The sequence below is a fragment of the Gopherus flavomarginatus genome, chromosome 2 (genome assembly GCF_025201925.1).
Source record: "Gopherus flavomarginatus isolate rGopFla2 chromosome 2, rGopFla2.mat.asm, whole genome shotgun sequence".
Classification (NCBI taxonomy): Eukaryota; Metazoa; Chordata; order Testudines; family Testudinidae; genus Gopherus; species Gopherus flavomarginatus.
In genome coordinates this window covers 292832189-292846646 of record NC_066618.1, presented here as the reverse complement: position 1 = coordinate 292846646, position 14458 = coordinate 292832189, and the positions used below count along the sequence as shown (strand labels likewise).

Below are 14458 nucleotides of genomic sequence, written 5' to 3'. Positions count from 1 at the left end.
ATGACAAAATAATACTTGCAAGTGGAGACAGGATAAAGCATCATATGATTACAGGCAGTCCTCAGACTTGCGACAGAGTTGGTTTCTGTAAATTGCGCCATAAGTTGAAGCATTGTAACTCAGAACCACAATACACTCCATTGCGGGACCGAGCATTGTAAAATCGAAACCAGTGGTCATAAGTTGCATCAGGGTGTCAGTTCAGAATTGCTGTAAGTGCTATTTGTCGTAAGTCGAACGTCGTAAAGTTAAGGACTGCCTGTATTTGTATTACCAAAGCACTTAGAGGAGGACTCAGTCAAGGTTAGGGCCCTGTTGCACCGGGTACTCTGCAAACACGTAGTAAGACATTCTCTTCCCTAAAGTACTTCCAATCTAAATGGAAAAGACAGACAAATAATAAACTGGCCCAAGTTTCAGCATTATGATGTTGTCAGTGAGTTATTCCACTAAGATAAATCTGGAGTAATCTGGACATACACCAGTATAACCGAAAGGAGAATTGGGTGTGGTGTATATTTAAAATATATGGTAACATACCAGTTCCCTCAAATACATTAATATTAAAACTCTCTGGTTTTCCCATAGTTGTAAATGAACCACATCATTAGAAATATGTGGGTTTAGGGCAGTACTGAAATCATGTACTGTGTCAATTGCATCAGCTTGTTATCACATGATAACACTGGACTAACCGATCACATATGCTCTTGGAGTTTTATCTAAAGCTGTAGACTTAAAAATTTTTCCATTTTGTGAGAATTTGCCTGACCGCTTTTTATTTCTTGAACCTCTTCCCGTTGCCAGACTGAGAGTTGATTCCAGCCTGGAAATATATTTTAAATTGAAACTGGGAAATCTAGAATTCCAGTGCACCACCACTTAAAATAATTCACGGCAGTCTTAAAAAGAGACTCATACTTCCCATGAAACAAGAAATGTCTTAAACTTAGTAGTGGAAACTTCTACATGTCTCACTTCCTGTTTCTGTGCATTTCTGGATCACCTTTGGGTGCTATAGATGAGATGGTATTTCAAGGAAAAATTTAAGTTTGAGATCAAACTGAATGTAACCTCTTTATTTTCATGCAGCAAAATAGTAACTGTTTGTTTGTTTCCCTTCCTCAGGTCTTGGAGGAGCCATTGGCTATATGTTAGGAGGGCTGGACTGGATGCAGACCTTCTTGGGTGACCTTTTTAAATCTCAAGAACAAGTACTTTTCTTTTTTGCAGCCATTATTTTCTCTGTCTCTGTTGCTCTTCACCTTTTTAGCATTGAAGAAGAGCAGTATAACCCTCAGCAAGACAGAATTGAAGATGAAGCAGATACACTTTCTAGTGTTAAGCTCAGTGGCAGCCTTCCACCTCTGAATCGACTGAATGTAATTAGCGAGGAAGATCCCTATGGGACCTCTGTGTACCCAGAGGAGGTTCAGTCAGAGCAGGACCTTGATATGGAGTTCCTTGAGGTGGACATCGTAAGGAGTAAGAGCGATTCTGTTCTGCACATGCCAGATGCTACTCTGGAAATTGAATCGGAGCTGCTTTTCCTACATGACATTGAGCCCTCCATTTTTCAGGACCCTTCATACCCAAACACTCCCCTCAGCACCAGCCAGGAACTTCTGAAGTGCAAATTTAACCGCCTGTCTGCTTTCCTCAGGGAAAATGAAAAAGAGGAGATGTTGCTTGATAATCACTTGAATGAAGCCAGAGTCCCAAATGGCAATGGCTCCCTACCAAAAGATCTCCTCAATGGACATGCTGGGATTGGCATGAAGCAATCTAGTACTTCAAACTCCATGCGCAGGCGAAGGCACATGTTCTATCGTCAGCCATCTTACACTTTCTCCTACTATGGCAAAATAGGTTCTCACCGCTATCGTTTCCGACGGGCCAATGCCATTGTCTTGATCAAGTCCTCCCGCAGCATGAATGATATCTATGACATGCAGAAGAGACAGCGGCAGAGGTACAGGCACAGGAATCAGAGTGGAACAACGAATTCTAGTGGAGACACTGAGAGTGAAGAAGGGGAAACTGAAACCACAGTCAGACTTCTGTGGCTGTCTATGCTGAAAATGCCCAATGAGCTCCTGAGGCTCTGCCTTTGTCACCTCTTAACCTGGTTTTCCATCATTGCTGAAGCAGTGTTTTATACGGATTTCATGGGACAGGTCATCTTTAAAGGGGATCCCAAGGTGAGCAAAGAGCCTGTGTTGCCATCGCAGAACTGCTTGTAATTATTCTGTTTTGATTGTACTCTGGTAAATCTTTGTTTCATGCAGGGTCCTTCTAATTCTACTGAACTGCATGCCTACAATGCCGGAGTTCAGATGGGCTGTAGGGGCTTGGTCATTTATGCTGCGACTGCTGCTGTTTGCTCAGGTAAGAGACTCCATGCAGACAAGCAATGAAGTATTTCTCACTAATCATGTGAGTGGGATACTGCTGGGACAGTATGTTAAATATTTTTTCCTAAGTAAAAACATAATTTTGTCTAGACTCCAGAGTGAACCTTCCAGTCAGTTATTGCAAGGTTGAGGGAGGGGCATGAGAACTTGCAAATGCATTTCACATGTTATAATGAGAGTCTTCAGGCTGGCTCCTCAAGTGTCTGTATAGCAAAGTACCTCAAATGCAGACATATGAACAGCCCCTTTCTAATAGTTTAAAACCTAAAACCACTTCTGAGACACTTGTGACTTTTAGCCAGCCATCAGAAAACTAAAACTACCTATCAAAAATGTTCATCTTTTGTGTAAAATTTTTTTATAAAGACTGTTCTTTAAATACTCCATTCTAAGACATGAATCTGTGTAAGTTTCTGACAGATAAGCACTCTATAAACTTCAGAGCTACCATTTGCACTTGAAATATACTGTAACATAGAGTTTTAGACCTACTTTAAATCTGCCTTTTGCAGCCCACACATGGGTGCATATGCACATGTGAATTACAATTTAATATCCTTGGGACCATCTCATTATTCAGGCATGTCCAGCCAGATGTCTTATTCTAAAATACAAAAGGAAGTCTGGCTCTGGGGCTGGATTATTTAAAAGCATGTATTTTAGTAAATATCTCTGAGTTAGGAACTGAATCTATCCTGTGCTCAAAATATACGGACACTTTTTTCCTTTAACAGAAAATGTTAGTTAATACCATTGATCACATATAGTGGTGGTATGATACCACTGAATTGGAATTCTGCAACACTTGAATTCTAGTCCCAGCTTTGCCACAGGCTTGAATTGTGGCCTTGGGCAAGTCACTTAACCTGTGTCTGTTCCCCCTTCTTTGAAATGGGGATAACATGTTCCTACCTCCTAGGTAGGTGGTGAAGATCAATCAGTGCTTGTTCAACACTCTGAACATATAAAAAGTGCCATGTAATCCTTAAATGTTATGTCAGACTGAAGGACTGAGTATTGTAAAACATAATTCAGAAGACTAATGTGTATTCGATTTTTGCTTTTAATTCTCTGTAGCTTTACTACAAAAATACCTGGACAACTACGATCTTAGTATAAAGGTGATCTACATTCTGGGCACGCTGGGTTTTGCTATTGGAACTGCAGTGATGGCTATGTTCCCCAATGTGTACGTTGCTATGATAATGATCAGCACTATGGGAATAGTCTCTATGAGCATATCCTACTGTCCTTATGCGCTTTTAGGACAATACCATGATATTAAAGAGGTATGTGAAATATTTAATTACAGCAGTTCACTTGGACCTCTCTATTTAGATTGTGAGTGACAAAATAGATCTGCCACATCCACTTACTTGGGGAAAAATGCATTGTTGGGGCATCTCCCGGAGAAAAGATTATGATAGTGAATAGCAATGACTGCTACTTAATCAGGCCACAATTAGCTCAGTGGGGACACATTAGCTTGATGCCAAGTTGCTAAGTGATGGTGTAAAAGGGGTTAAATGCATATGAAATATGAGCGCAGGCCTTTTAATTAAAAAGGAGTGGTCAAATAATAATTAAAAGGGAAAAGGTGAGGCAATGAATGCAGTCATTGCACTTCTATTCATTGTTGTGTCTTAAATCTTGGTGAACCTTTTTTGTTAAAGGACCTGTCTCCTTAATTGGGAGGATAGGTTGTCTACCGAGCGGTCCCGTTTAAGCACCATCTGCTGTATTGTAAACCTGTTAGAGGCTCTGATAATAGTCTGGAGATACAACCCCAGGTATCATAAGTGCAAAGATTCTATTGTCCTGACTGATTTCCAGCAGAAGTGCAGTCAACTTCACTTTCAGATTCTTAGTACTGCTATGTTTGGGTTCCAGCCTGTAAGAGTACTTCTTGGACACATCTGTTTTCATTGACATTGTCTAAAATATCGAAGTTTCTACTGGTCAATTCATTTTAAAAAATGACCTTTATAAAACTTAATTTTGAGCCAACTGCGATGGCAAAGGCCCTTAAACGGGAGTGATTAATGGCCTGTCTGGTGCAAAACAAACAGGAATTATCACTCCAGAATAGTGGATTCCAGTGAGCTGATAGACCTTAGTAGGAGCTGTGTGGATAGTAGTATTTTGATTGCCTCTGTGTACCATTTAATCTTCAAGCAGAAACGACAGTGTTGCCTGTTTAACCATTCAGCATCCTTCCCCGCCCCCCCAAACTCTCTCGGGTAGAGATGGTGTGTCCAGGAGGGGATGTGGTTCGGGAAGACTGTTTATGCTTAGATGCCTGACTTCTAATGTACGTTCCTTGTCTTTCAGTATATTCACCACAGCCCTGGGAACTCAAAGCGAGGATTTGGCATAGACTGTGCTATCCTGTCATGCCAGGTCTACATCTCCCAGATCCTGGTGGCCTCAGCACTTGGTGGAGTGGTGGATCTAGTAGGCACAGTCCAGGTTATTCCAATGGTGGCATCAGTAGGATCCTTCCTGGGCTTTTTGACCGCTACATTTTTGGTGATTTATCCTGACGTCACAGAGGACCCAAAGGAAGAACAGAAAGGACTGAGCCCTCCCAAGACCACCGAAAGCAATAGTGTGGATGCAGAGAAACCAACTGCTATAAAGCTCTCACGTAAAGGGGCAGCCTCATCAGAATTGGAAAGCGAGTCAATAGTTTGAACTGGTCGTTGTTGTTTATACACATTCCAAGCAGTTCAGGTGCATGAATGAGGACATTCTTAAGGAAAAAATTCTGACTCCAATAGTTACTTTTTTGCTTAAATTGCAGCAAAAATGTCTTTCATATGAAAACGTAGATGAAATTCTGTAGTCCTAGGATAGGTTTGAGCAGATGGCTATCTTTCTGATTGCTTTCTCTACAATTTAGAAATTGTCACTTCTGAACACTTTTTAAATTAAGAACACACACAGATTTCAAATCTATCAATCTGCAGGTACATTGTTCATTCTTGCATGTTTTTTAAAATGCCATGACAGATTCACAGTGTATACAATTAGCAGTTTAGAAAAATGAAGGTTGCTTGCAATTTTTAGACTGTAATTGAAAACAAAAGCTATTTTGACCATAGGCTTTGCTAATTTTTTGTCTGAACATTTCAGATCTTGCTAATGTAATAGGTGAATCAAATGCATAGACACCTTTTTTCCTTTTCCCCCTTTCCTATAGATACAATATTTGGTTTGACAGCTGCAATTTTTTAACATTTGTTTGGATTTCATCCTGTTTTAGTGGGTGCAATTACTACCAAGTATTTTTCTTTGCAATTGTTTTTAAAAAGCAATTTACTAAAGTTTAAGAGAACTGCTGTCATTTATTTTATTCAAACCGTTCAACAAGTCTGTTCCCAAGTACTGCTGCTTGTCAGAAATTGATGGTCTTGGGTGTGTGGTTTAGCTGCTGATGGAAGTAACAGCAGCTGGGAAGGTGAGCTGCCTTAGCAGTGAGTGCAGAATTTAATGAGCGGCATTGGAACGTGCTGTGACAGTTTTAGCAGGGAGCTTTGTGTGTGGAACTTACTAGGGTTGATTTTTCTCTCAGTATTTAAAGCTGATCATCTCATTTTGATGAAGCTGCCACGGAGAAGGGAATTTCATTCAGTTGGCTTCATGATGTGAGCATTCTCTTTAGAGGGGAAGGAGGTTGTTGATTGCACTTTTATGATCCTTTAACCCTCTGGCTGGGAATCACAATAGTATAGTCGGTGTCAGTACAACAAGGTAAACCGAAGGCCTACCTCTATAACTTTATGCCATAGTCTGGTTATATAAAAATCTGTGTCAGAAAGAGCTTTGGTCCTTAAAATCCAATCCAGGAGCATGTAATGCACTTCCTGTCCCTACATAGGAGTTGTATGCTAGAGCTCTTAGATTGAGCTGATGTATAATACTGGATTCAGGACATAGCTGCAGTGCAAAAAAACTTTCAGTGACGAGCAATAGGAAAGATACTATTTTTAATTTAAATGCTTAACTGAATTTCTAGCAATGCCCAACACCATGGGTAGACGCAACTCAGATGCAGCAGCCTTTTAAAGTGTCTTTATACACAAAACCACCAAATTTCCGGTCCTTTCCTTATAAGAAGTGTTCGTAACTCTATTTACTCATTTCCACATGGAATAGAAGAGACTACAGCGAGTTCACAGGTTTAATCAGGCAAATCCAGACCACTGTTGTAATATTTCTGCTGCCTCAAATTCATTAAATCATTGCAGTACTTTAGAATGCATGTCTGAATCATGCTGCAATAGGCATTCAAAAGCAAAGTTTTATATATATTTCAAAATGACAAGCTGTTCTTAATTACTTGAATTGTACATGTATTTAAGAGATCTATATTCTGGTGTAGTTGAAGCTAACTCTCCGTCTTGCCAGTGTCATTGATAAATTACTGATGGCATCATATGTTTACTTCTTAGCTGAAGGATTTTAGGCAGTACTCTTGTCTCTGACAGGAGTGAATATACTGTCTTTACACTGAGTGCTATGAAATTCCACCACGTATACAGAATTGCATAGGACTCTTGTTTGAAGTGTGTTAAGGAAAAGAGATTTTTGTTTCCTGTGAATATTTTTTTATTAGAACACTTCTGAATTGTGTGGTCAGACAGGAGAATAATACTACTGAAGCATTTAAGACCTTATTGAAGAAATCAGTTAGAAATATTTCTCACTGAACGCTTGGAGTGAGTTTTATCATCTCTGTACATAGTCTAGTCGGGTTCACGTGTAACAGAATTGCAGTGCAGTTTCACCATAAAAGGGCATTCCTGTGAAATACAAACCGAATTAGACAGTTTTAAAGTTTGGCGTCAATATTTTATTTTAAAATACTCTAAGGATTCTGCTTCTTTGTTAAATGGACACAGTCAGTCGTTCTTAGTAACTTACACATAGAAACAAGTTTTAAAGTTACCATTGCATGTGAGATTTGTCTATCACTTTAATCTGTAATACCAATCTGGTCCTTTTTCCTCTCGACAGATGTTTCACAGGATGTTGTATAAATTAGCGCTTTCTTGAGCCAAAATGTGCACTGGCATCATCAGCTGGTGACAGTTTAGCCTTGGAAAGAGCAGTTGGCTGCCTCTTGCTATGTAGCAATAGGGGGTCATAAAACTTTGCTTTTTGGAGCTGGGCGCACGCACACTTACTCTCCCCCACCCCTCTAAAGTAGGGAGGTGAAGGTTTGATTGCAGGGTGGAGGCAATTTCAGTTCCAGAGGATTTCAATCAGATCAGATGGAATTTTGTGCTGACCAGCCTTTATCAAGCCTCTTTCCTAAGAATTGGAGACTAGAATGTGCATGTTTGGGGCTGGGAAAGGATTGTTCAGATTATCCCATTAAAATGTAAACTAACTGGAAATGTAGCAACGTTTTACTGCGCTGCAGCAAAGCGAAGGTCCCAGGGAAACAATCATTCAGTATAAACACGTTTGCATCCTGCTGGCAATACTTCATGTTTGGGTAGCCCTGCTTAGGCCTTCAAAGACTTGTAACTGAAGTATCTCATTCTGTAGCCTAGCCTGGTTACGGAACCTGATTAAATTAAAGATGCTTTTCAGCTTCGGACTTGGATTATCAGAGGTTTTTAATTCTAGAGTTCTTTGATTTTGAGAGATTCCCTTTGTAGCCCAGGCTTTTCCTTGGGGTAGATAACACATCCTATCCCTCATCTTCAACTGCAAAGAGATTACTTTAAGGTTGCACTAGTCAAACCCATCAAAGTGTAATCACCTTATTTCTTGTTGTGGATTTGAAGGGAGGAAAAAGCTGAGGGAGCTGTTTAACTTCCTTGTGACTCTTAGTAGTGTTGAGGTTTGCCACTATTCCTGCTTAGTCCATTTCATCTTCTGTATGCTATCAAATAAGATACATACTGCAGCAGGTTTACGTTTTGGTAGTTTAATTCTTCCTGTGTTTCTCTTTACATCCACTTATTAAAAATCTTTGTTTCTTGATAACGCTTGACAGATTTAGGTTCATGTTCTTAAAAGGTTAAATTAGTTAAAAGTCTCTCTTTGCGTGAGATATCCGGTTGCTAGGCATCAAGTCTAGCATTATGCTGCGTAAAGTCAGAGGCTTAAACATAACCATTTTTGGAAATTATAAAATTGAACTGGCTGCATTGATTTATCATAGTCTAATCATATTAAACCAAGTAGCTCAGTAAGGATTTCAAAAAATAGAAGCAATAATTTCTTAGGAATGTTTTCTTCCAATTACTCAAATTATTTGCATGGAGATTTATTACCAAAATAAACCTTTAAATAATTTTAAGCTGATTTATCTCTGATACACTCTGTCAACAGTCAGTTCAGGACAGCTGTTGGTGAGGAAAGACGCATGCCTTTCACAACAAGGTGCAAAGAAGTATTTGAAGGAGAAACAACAAATCCGGTGCAAATTACAACACTCTCTGAATCTCTTGTGTCCTTGCTGGCCTATTGTAGATAGGTCTGTTTGTAAAATGTAGAACATTCCCCACCTCAAGTCTAACCAGCAGGGACACTCTGAACTTAAGACTCCTGCTCCTGGGAATCAATTTCCCCATCACTAGCCACAGTTATGAGTGACTTTCACTATGGAAATTCTGGCTGACAGATTCAGTTGAGAAACATGCCAAACATTCCCCAGAAAGCTAACTTTTTTATTAAAAAAAAAAAAAAAAAGGCATGGATGCTAGGGCAAGGGGCGTCTCATGCTAGGAGGAATTCCTCTTGTCCCAGAGCATTTGAATAACTACATGGCAGAGGTGGCAGTATTAGGAAGTAGGTCATTCAAGGCTAAGTCTCACTAGAATCCATCTTTCTAATCTTGGGTTTTGGTGATGTAGGACTTGCTCTGAAGCCCAGGGAAGTCAATGGAAGGACTTTCATTCACTCAAGTGGGCCTTGGATTGGGCCCTTAATACCCATTTGCAGCTCTCTGGGTTAAGACTAAATTTACAAAAGGTGGGAGGAGAAGGAAGTTAAATAGTTTCGCTGGAGACAACAGAAGCACAGCTGGTGGGCTCCCTCCTTGAAACCTATTTTGATGGTCAAGATTATTTTTCTCCAACATTTCCATATTTTTCCTAACTGCAATTGAATGTGATTTGGTTGTGTGACATCCTGTGGTTCAGTACCTAGTTTTACCTCTAGTTTATATAGAGAATTTAAAACGTTTAGTGACCGAGCTAGAAGTAAAACTAGGTAACAAACTATATAGTTTGGGCCAAAATATCCTTGGTGGTTGTAGGTACTTCCTGAATTGTACCAAGTAATGTTGTGTTTTCACTTGAGTTCTTCCCATTTTCCCCACTTCTTAATCTGCTGCAAGCTATAAAATATATATCCTGTTTCAAGAACACCTGCATGAAATTCCAAGCATCTGAAGTATCTGTTGTGGAAGAGCGATTGTTTCTATTTGCAGCTGTCTTTTCCTTGTTTTCTGTTGATAGGCCAAATAAATGTAATGCACGCCAAATGTTGCACATGAATGGTATTGATGACTGTGTAAGAAATACCAAGTTTTATTTTTCCTTAAGGTGATTTTTATGGCTAGAGATACTCCTTGAGCTTAAGCCGCCACTCTGCAAGTTTGTAAATTTGCATTGAAAAGGGTCATTCTGAAAGGATAAGCTACCCAGAGTTTTCTATTTCTCATGTTGCATCCAGAATAAGCATATTGCAAATGCATCATCTACTAACTCAAATGTTAAACTCTGTTTTTATTCTAAGGGATTTTTCACTTCAGCAAGGGGAAATAGCATCCGAGAAGAATTCGTTCTCTCTTCACAATGTCACTAACACGTGACTTCAGCCAGTCAGGGCAGAAAGGTACTGCCATTAAGATGCTTGGTTTTGCCCTGCTTAAATTGAAGATAATTTCCTGTAAGATGGATTTGAATTTCTAGACGTGAACAACCTTCAAATTTGTCTTGCTTTTAACCTGGCCTTTCCAGCCTGCAAACTGTTGCTTTGGACCCCTGGAGAGACAAATAGCTTTGTCTGATGTGCAGGGGACTGAAAACCTGTTGCATCATACAGCATCCTGATTAACCCGATGGCAACAGGAGCTGTCATTTCTGATGCCAGCAGTAAACAGACTTCTTGTGGTGCTGTAGCTGTTGTCAATGTAACACAACTGCAAACAATTTTTTTCCCCAGCAAATATTGCACCCTAATACACACGTATAGGCCTCCAGTGCAAACTTCCGTAAGAGAGAACCCACCACACAAGTCCATGTTTGATGAACTCTGGCTCCTTTTATTCAAATTTTAAAATCACATTTAAAGATCTAGGAATGTACCCCTAAAACACTATTAGCTTTATCGATTTTTATACCCATCAGTGCCAGATTATTTCCAAGTTGTATTTAGTAGAACAAACCCCAGATGGCAATAACTCTGAACAAATTGGTGATTCCTAATTTTTCTTTCTGATGTAACATGGACACCAAACCCTTTTGGTAGCCAAATGACTAGCTTATTTAAAATGCCTCATATTAATAGAAAGCTGCATATAGGCATCTCATAATGAAAAAATATTTGGTTCCATTGTGAACTGGCCATATGACAACTACTTTTTTATCAACTTATTAAGTTGGGGCAGTATAATAGCTCTTGCTGAGTTTAGCAATGTTTATAAGCGTGTGTTAAACACATACTAAGTTTTATGAGGAAAAAGGGATAAAGAAAAGCAATGTCACAGATGAATGTGTTTGAGTAGACAGCATACTTTTTTTATTTCTACACTATTAAGCTTATTTTCTGTTTTTAAGATCAAACTTTATTGCATGAGAAACTTTTACTGTGTTCTGCACTTTGTTCTCTTTTGTATAATCTTGATTTTTCATTTATGCATAGAAAAAATGGATTTAGAAATACTCTACTCCACATTGCATTGTGTTCCAATCCGTTGTTCTACAATACAATCTTAATAAACATTTAAATAAGTTTGTGTGATGTCTGAATCCTGAGTACAAGGGCCGTACTGTCCTTGAAAACGCATGTATGGTGCATATCTTAGCCAAGAGTTCTGGAGAGTACGCCTCACTAGTGAATGAGGCGTGACTTGGTTTCAAGAGCGAGCCAAGAACTCTTGCCCTCTGATACTAACTTTCTGTGCCATCTCTGGCCAGTCATTTAACCACTCTTCACATTCCTCAGCTGGCAAATGAAAATAATATTACTCAACCTTTCAAGGTTTCTGAGTCTTAATTACACTGTATTTAAATGTTTACACAACCCAAAGTGTTACAGTTCGGGCCTCGACAGTGCTCCAAGCACGTTACACCCTTCACATATTTGACTAACATTTGGGACATTGTCATGACACAGTGAGAAATATTAGAACATACCATCTGTCAAACACCAAAACCAGCCTGGAATGTAGTATATCTACATAAGCACAGAATGGCTTGGGTCTTCTCTGGATTGAACCATTCCTGTGTGTAATGAGAAGCTGGCACTTACTGAGTTATCAAAAACTTAACTCTGTAGCTAAACCATTAAAAGGCACTTGAGATTGTTTATCATTTTCAATGGCAGGTATATGAAATAATAAAACCCAAGTCTGACACTGGTAGTACTGGGCTTGGGTTGCATACCATACTTTGTAGTCTGAGCCTTGTGGAGTCTGCTTGACTGCCAACCCCCATTAGTCTCTGTGAACTGGCTGAGGTACCTTATGTTTCAGAGACCGCTATTGGTGACTTTGATTCCTAGCACTTTTACAGACTTCATACTCTTGAAACTGGTCTGCTCAGGTGAAGAGGCTGTGGTTCTGCATCCATAGTTCATTACCTAAGATGGTACAGAGTGATCCACCTATCACTAGGCACTAACTTTACCTATATTTCTGATACACTCAGGATCCATGTTGCTGGGAGGCACATTTGAATCCAGTCTTTTTTATCTGCAGGAAACCAAGCCCAGCTTGGCTTTGAAACCAGTCTGCCTTTGTCCAAAAAAACAAGTTCAAATTGACCATCCATTTCGGTTTTGTTGGTAAACTGGGAGGACTGAAGCCTGAGGGAGGCTTGAAGGCTTCTGCAGACACATCAGTAATCAGACTAGCCCTACCAGCTGACGTTTGCAAACTTGCAACATGAAGCTCTGTAAATAGTCTCACTTGTAACCTCCAATGCTATTTGTCTGTCGAAGGGTCCAGAATAAAAACCTTTCTCATGGGGACAACTCACAACTAGTATAAGCAGGTGCAATTTCATGGAAGTCAATGGAGTTGCACCCGTTACACCAGCTCCGCGTTTAGCTCACTTTGTCTAGTTGGAGACTGGATGCATTTCAGTCTTATCCCAGTCTACTCCCATAACCTGTTTCCTAGCGTTGGTTTTAAAATAAGCTACGTCTGTACTTTAAACGGTCCAGTGGCACTGATGTTGCACTGCAGTGTTTGATTATAGAGGCTCACTACAGTGACTGGAGGGGTGTTCTCATATTTAGGTCAATAGAAGTATTCCATCAACCTAGTGCTGTCACTACTAGGAGTTAGGTCCCCTTAACTGCATCACTGAGGGGTATAGATTTTTCACACCCTTGAGCAAACTTATCTGGGTCAACTTCACTTTTGGGCGCAAACCGGCCCTAATTGTATTACCCACCTCCCAAGAGCTGTATTCTTCAGCCAACAGAATGCTCATGGATTTGCAGAACATTTTCTTCCACATGGGAGTTGGTTCAAACTACTGCTTGGGTTACGGCATAGGCAAAAACTTATCAGAGCAATAAATCTGACCTTCGGCATGGTGTGCTTCTTCAGGCCAGGCCTGTTGGCAGTGCCTGAAGGGAAAAAAAATTTCAATTAATTGAGCTGACAACTTACTTTGTTGCAAGCCAGAAGTTGCCCAACTTGGAATGATCCTCTTATAAATACGTCAGAAGACTCCCCTTAAAGGTAAGTCTCTCTCTTGTTCTTTAATAAAACCACTCCCTTTGTCCAGGCTAACATTCCCAGAACATCGGGCTACCAGGGCTTTATGCTGCGGGCTGCGAGTGGTGCTGCCAACCCCTCATGCCAAGAGACCCCCCCACCCCCAATCACTCTGGAATGAAGAGAAGAGTGCAGTGTTCTGTTGGCATTCACAGGACCTTTCGTGTTCTGCCCTCAGAGATTGCAAGAAACATGAGTTGAGTGAAGTAACCTGTCCCAGTCATGGAGGATTTTCATCATCCATGCTGAACTGCAACCTGAGATACTGTTAAAAGGGTGAAGAGATCTGAGACCAGTCAAGCTATAAAACCGAAGTGCTTGGGGGTAAGGAGTGTGACAGAAAGGAAAACCTAGCACAGAATGAGTCTTAAGCCCCTTGGCAATTGGTCTGCTGTGTAGTGCCTGTGAATGTACCCTATTAGATTTATATGCTTACAGATTGTAACCTTGCTCTCATGGCAATGTGCTCAGGCAGCTTGGTTAAAGAAAAGACCCTCACGCTCATAGTAGCTCCATTTACCTCAGCTGAGCATCTTCCTCCATTCTGTGCTTCAAGAGAAAGGAGGCAGAAGCCCATGGAGCCATCAACAAGCTGCTTCACTTCTAATTCCTCTTGCAGGGCTCTATTATGCATGTACCCAAACTCTGCTGACCACAGGTACGCTGCCAGTGTGTGGAGATGATCATCCTGGTCAACCTTTGTGCTGCTGAGTCCTGCTTGAAGTGACTCTGGGGGTTGAGAATCCCTCTGGAAAAAAGGGACTGAGCAGGAGAGAAACCCCTCAGGAGAAGCTTTCTGAAGTGGGGAGAAGAGATGTGCCTTACTAATGGCAGTAGAAGGGAGGGGTACGCTGTAGTGTGTGCTAAATCCTATGAGAGAGGAAATTGTCCTGAATTAATCAGGACCTAGAAAGAACCACAAGCCCTAGTACTAATCCCTGCATCAGGGGATACAACCGGTACCCCCTGAGAATATTGCAAAGGGAGAAGAAAAATGCCCATTGTATAGCTCAGGAAAAATGACTAATGTTCCTACTCACAGCTTGGCTTTCTGTGTCAGGCTCTGCCCTGT

At 40.4% G+C, this 14458-nt stretch overlaps 1 protein-coding gene and 1 long non-coding RNA gene across 7 annotated transcripts in view; one reads left to right on the top strand and one right to left on the bottom strand.

The window, feature by feature from the left end:
• SLC45A4 (solute carrier family 45 member 4) overlaps positions 1–5119 on the top strand; it is a 135744-nt gene extending 130625 nt beyond the window's left edge. For all 6 annotated transcript variants that reach the window (XM_050940844.1, XM_050940839.1, XM_050940838.1 and 3 more), the window contains 4 exons: positions 1129–2201; positions 2289–2388; positions 3492–3703; positions 4746–5119. In XM_050940844.1, the coding sequence (XP_050796801.1) occupies positions 1129–2201; positions 2289–2388; positions 3492–3703; positions 4746–5108 (1748 nt within the window). In that variant the 3' untranslated portion in view covers positions 5109–5119. The remainder of the gene's footprint in view (positions 1–1128; positions 2202–2288; positions 2389–3491; positions 3704–4745) is intronic.
• A 2008-nt stretch (positions 5120–7127) lies between these two features.
• On the bottom strand, positions 7128–14026 carry LOC127045437 (uncharacterized). The gene is made up of 4 exons (XR_007772710.1): positions 13907–14026; positions 13058–13235; positions 11795–11881; positions 7128–7219 (listed from the first exon to the last, which is right to left on the bottom strand). It is a non-coding gene; the product is annotated as an uncharacterized LOC127045437 (long non-coding RNA).
• Positions 14027–14458: the final 432 nt, after the last annotated feature.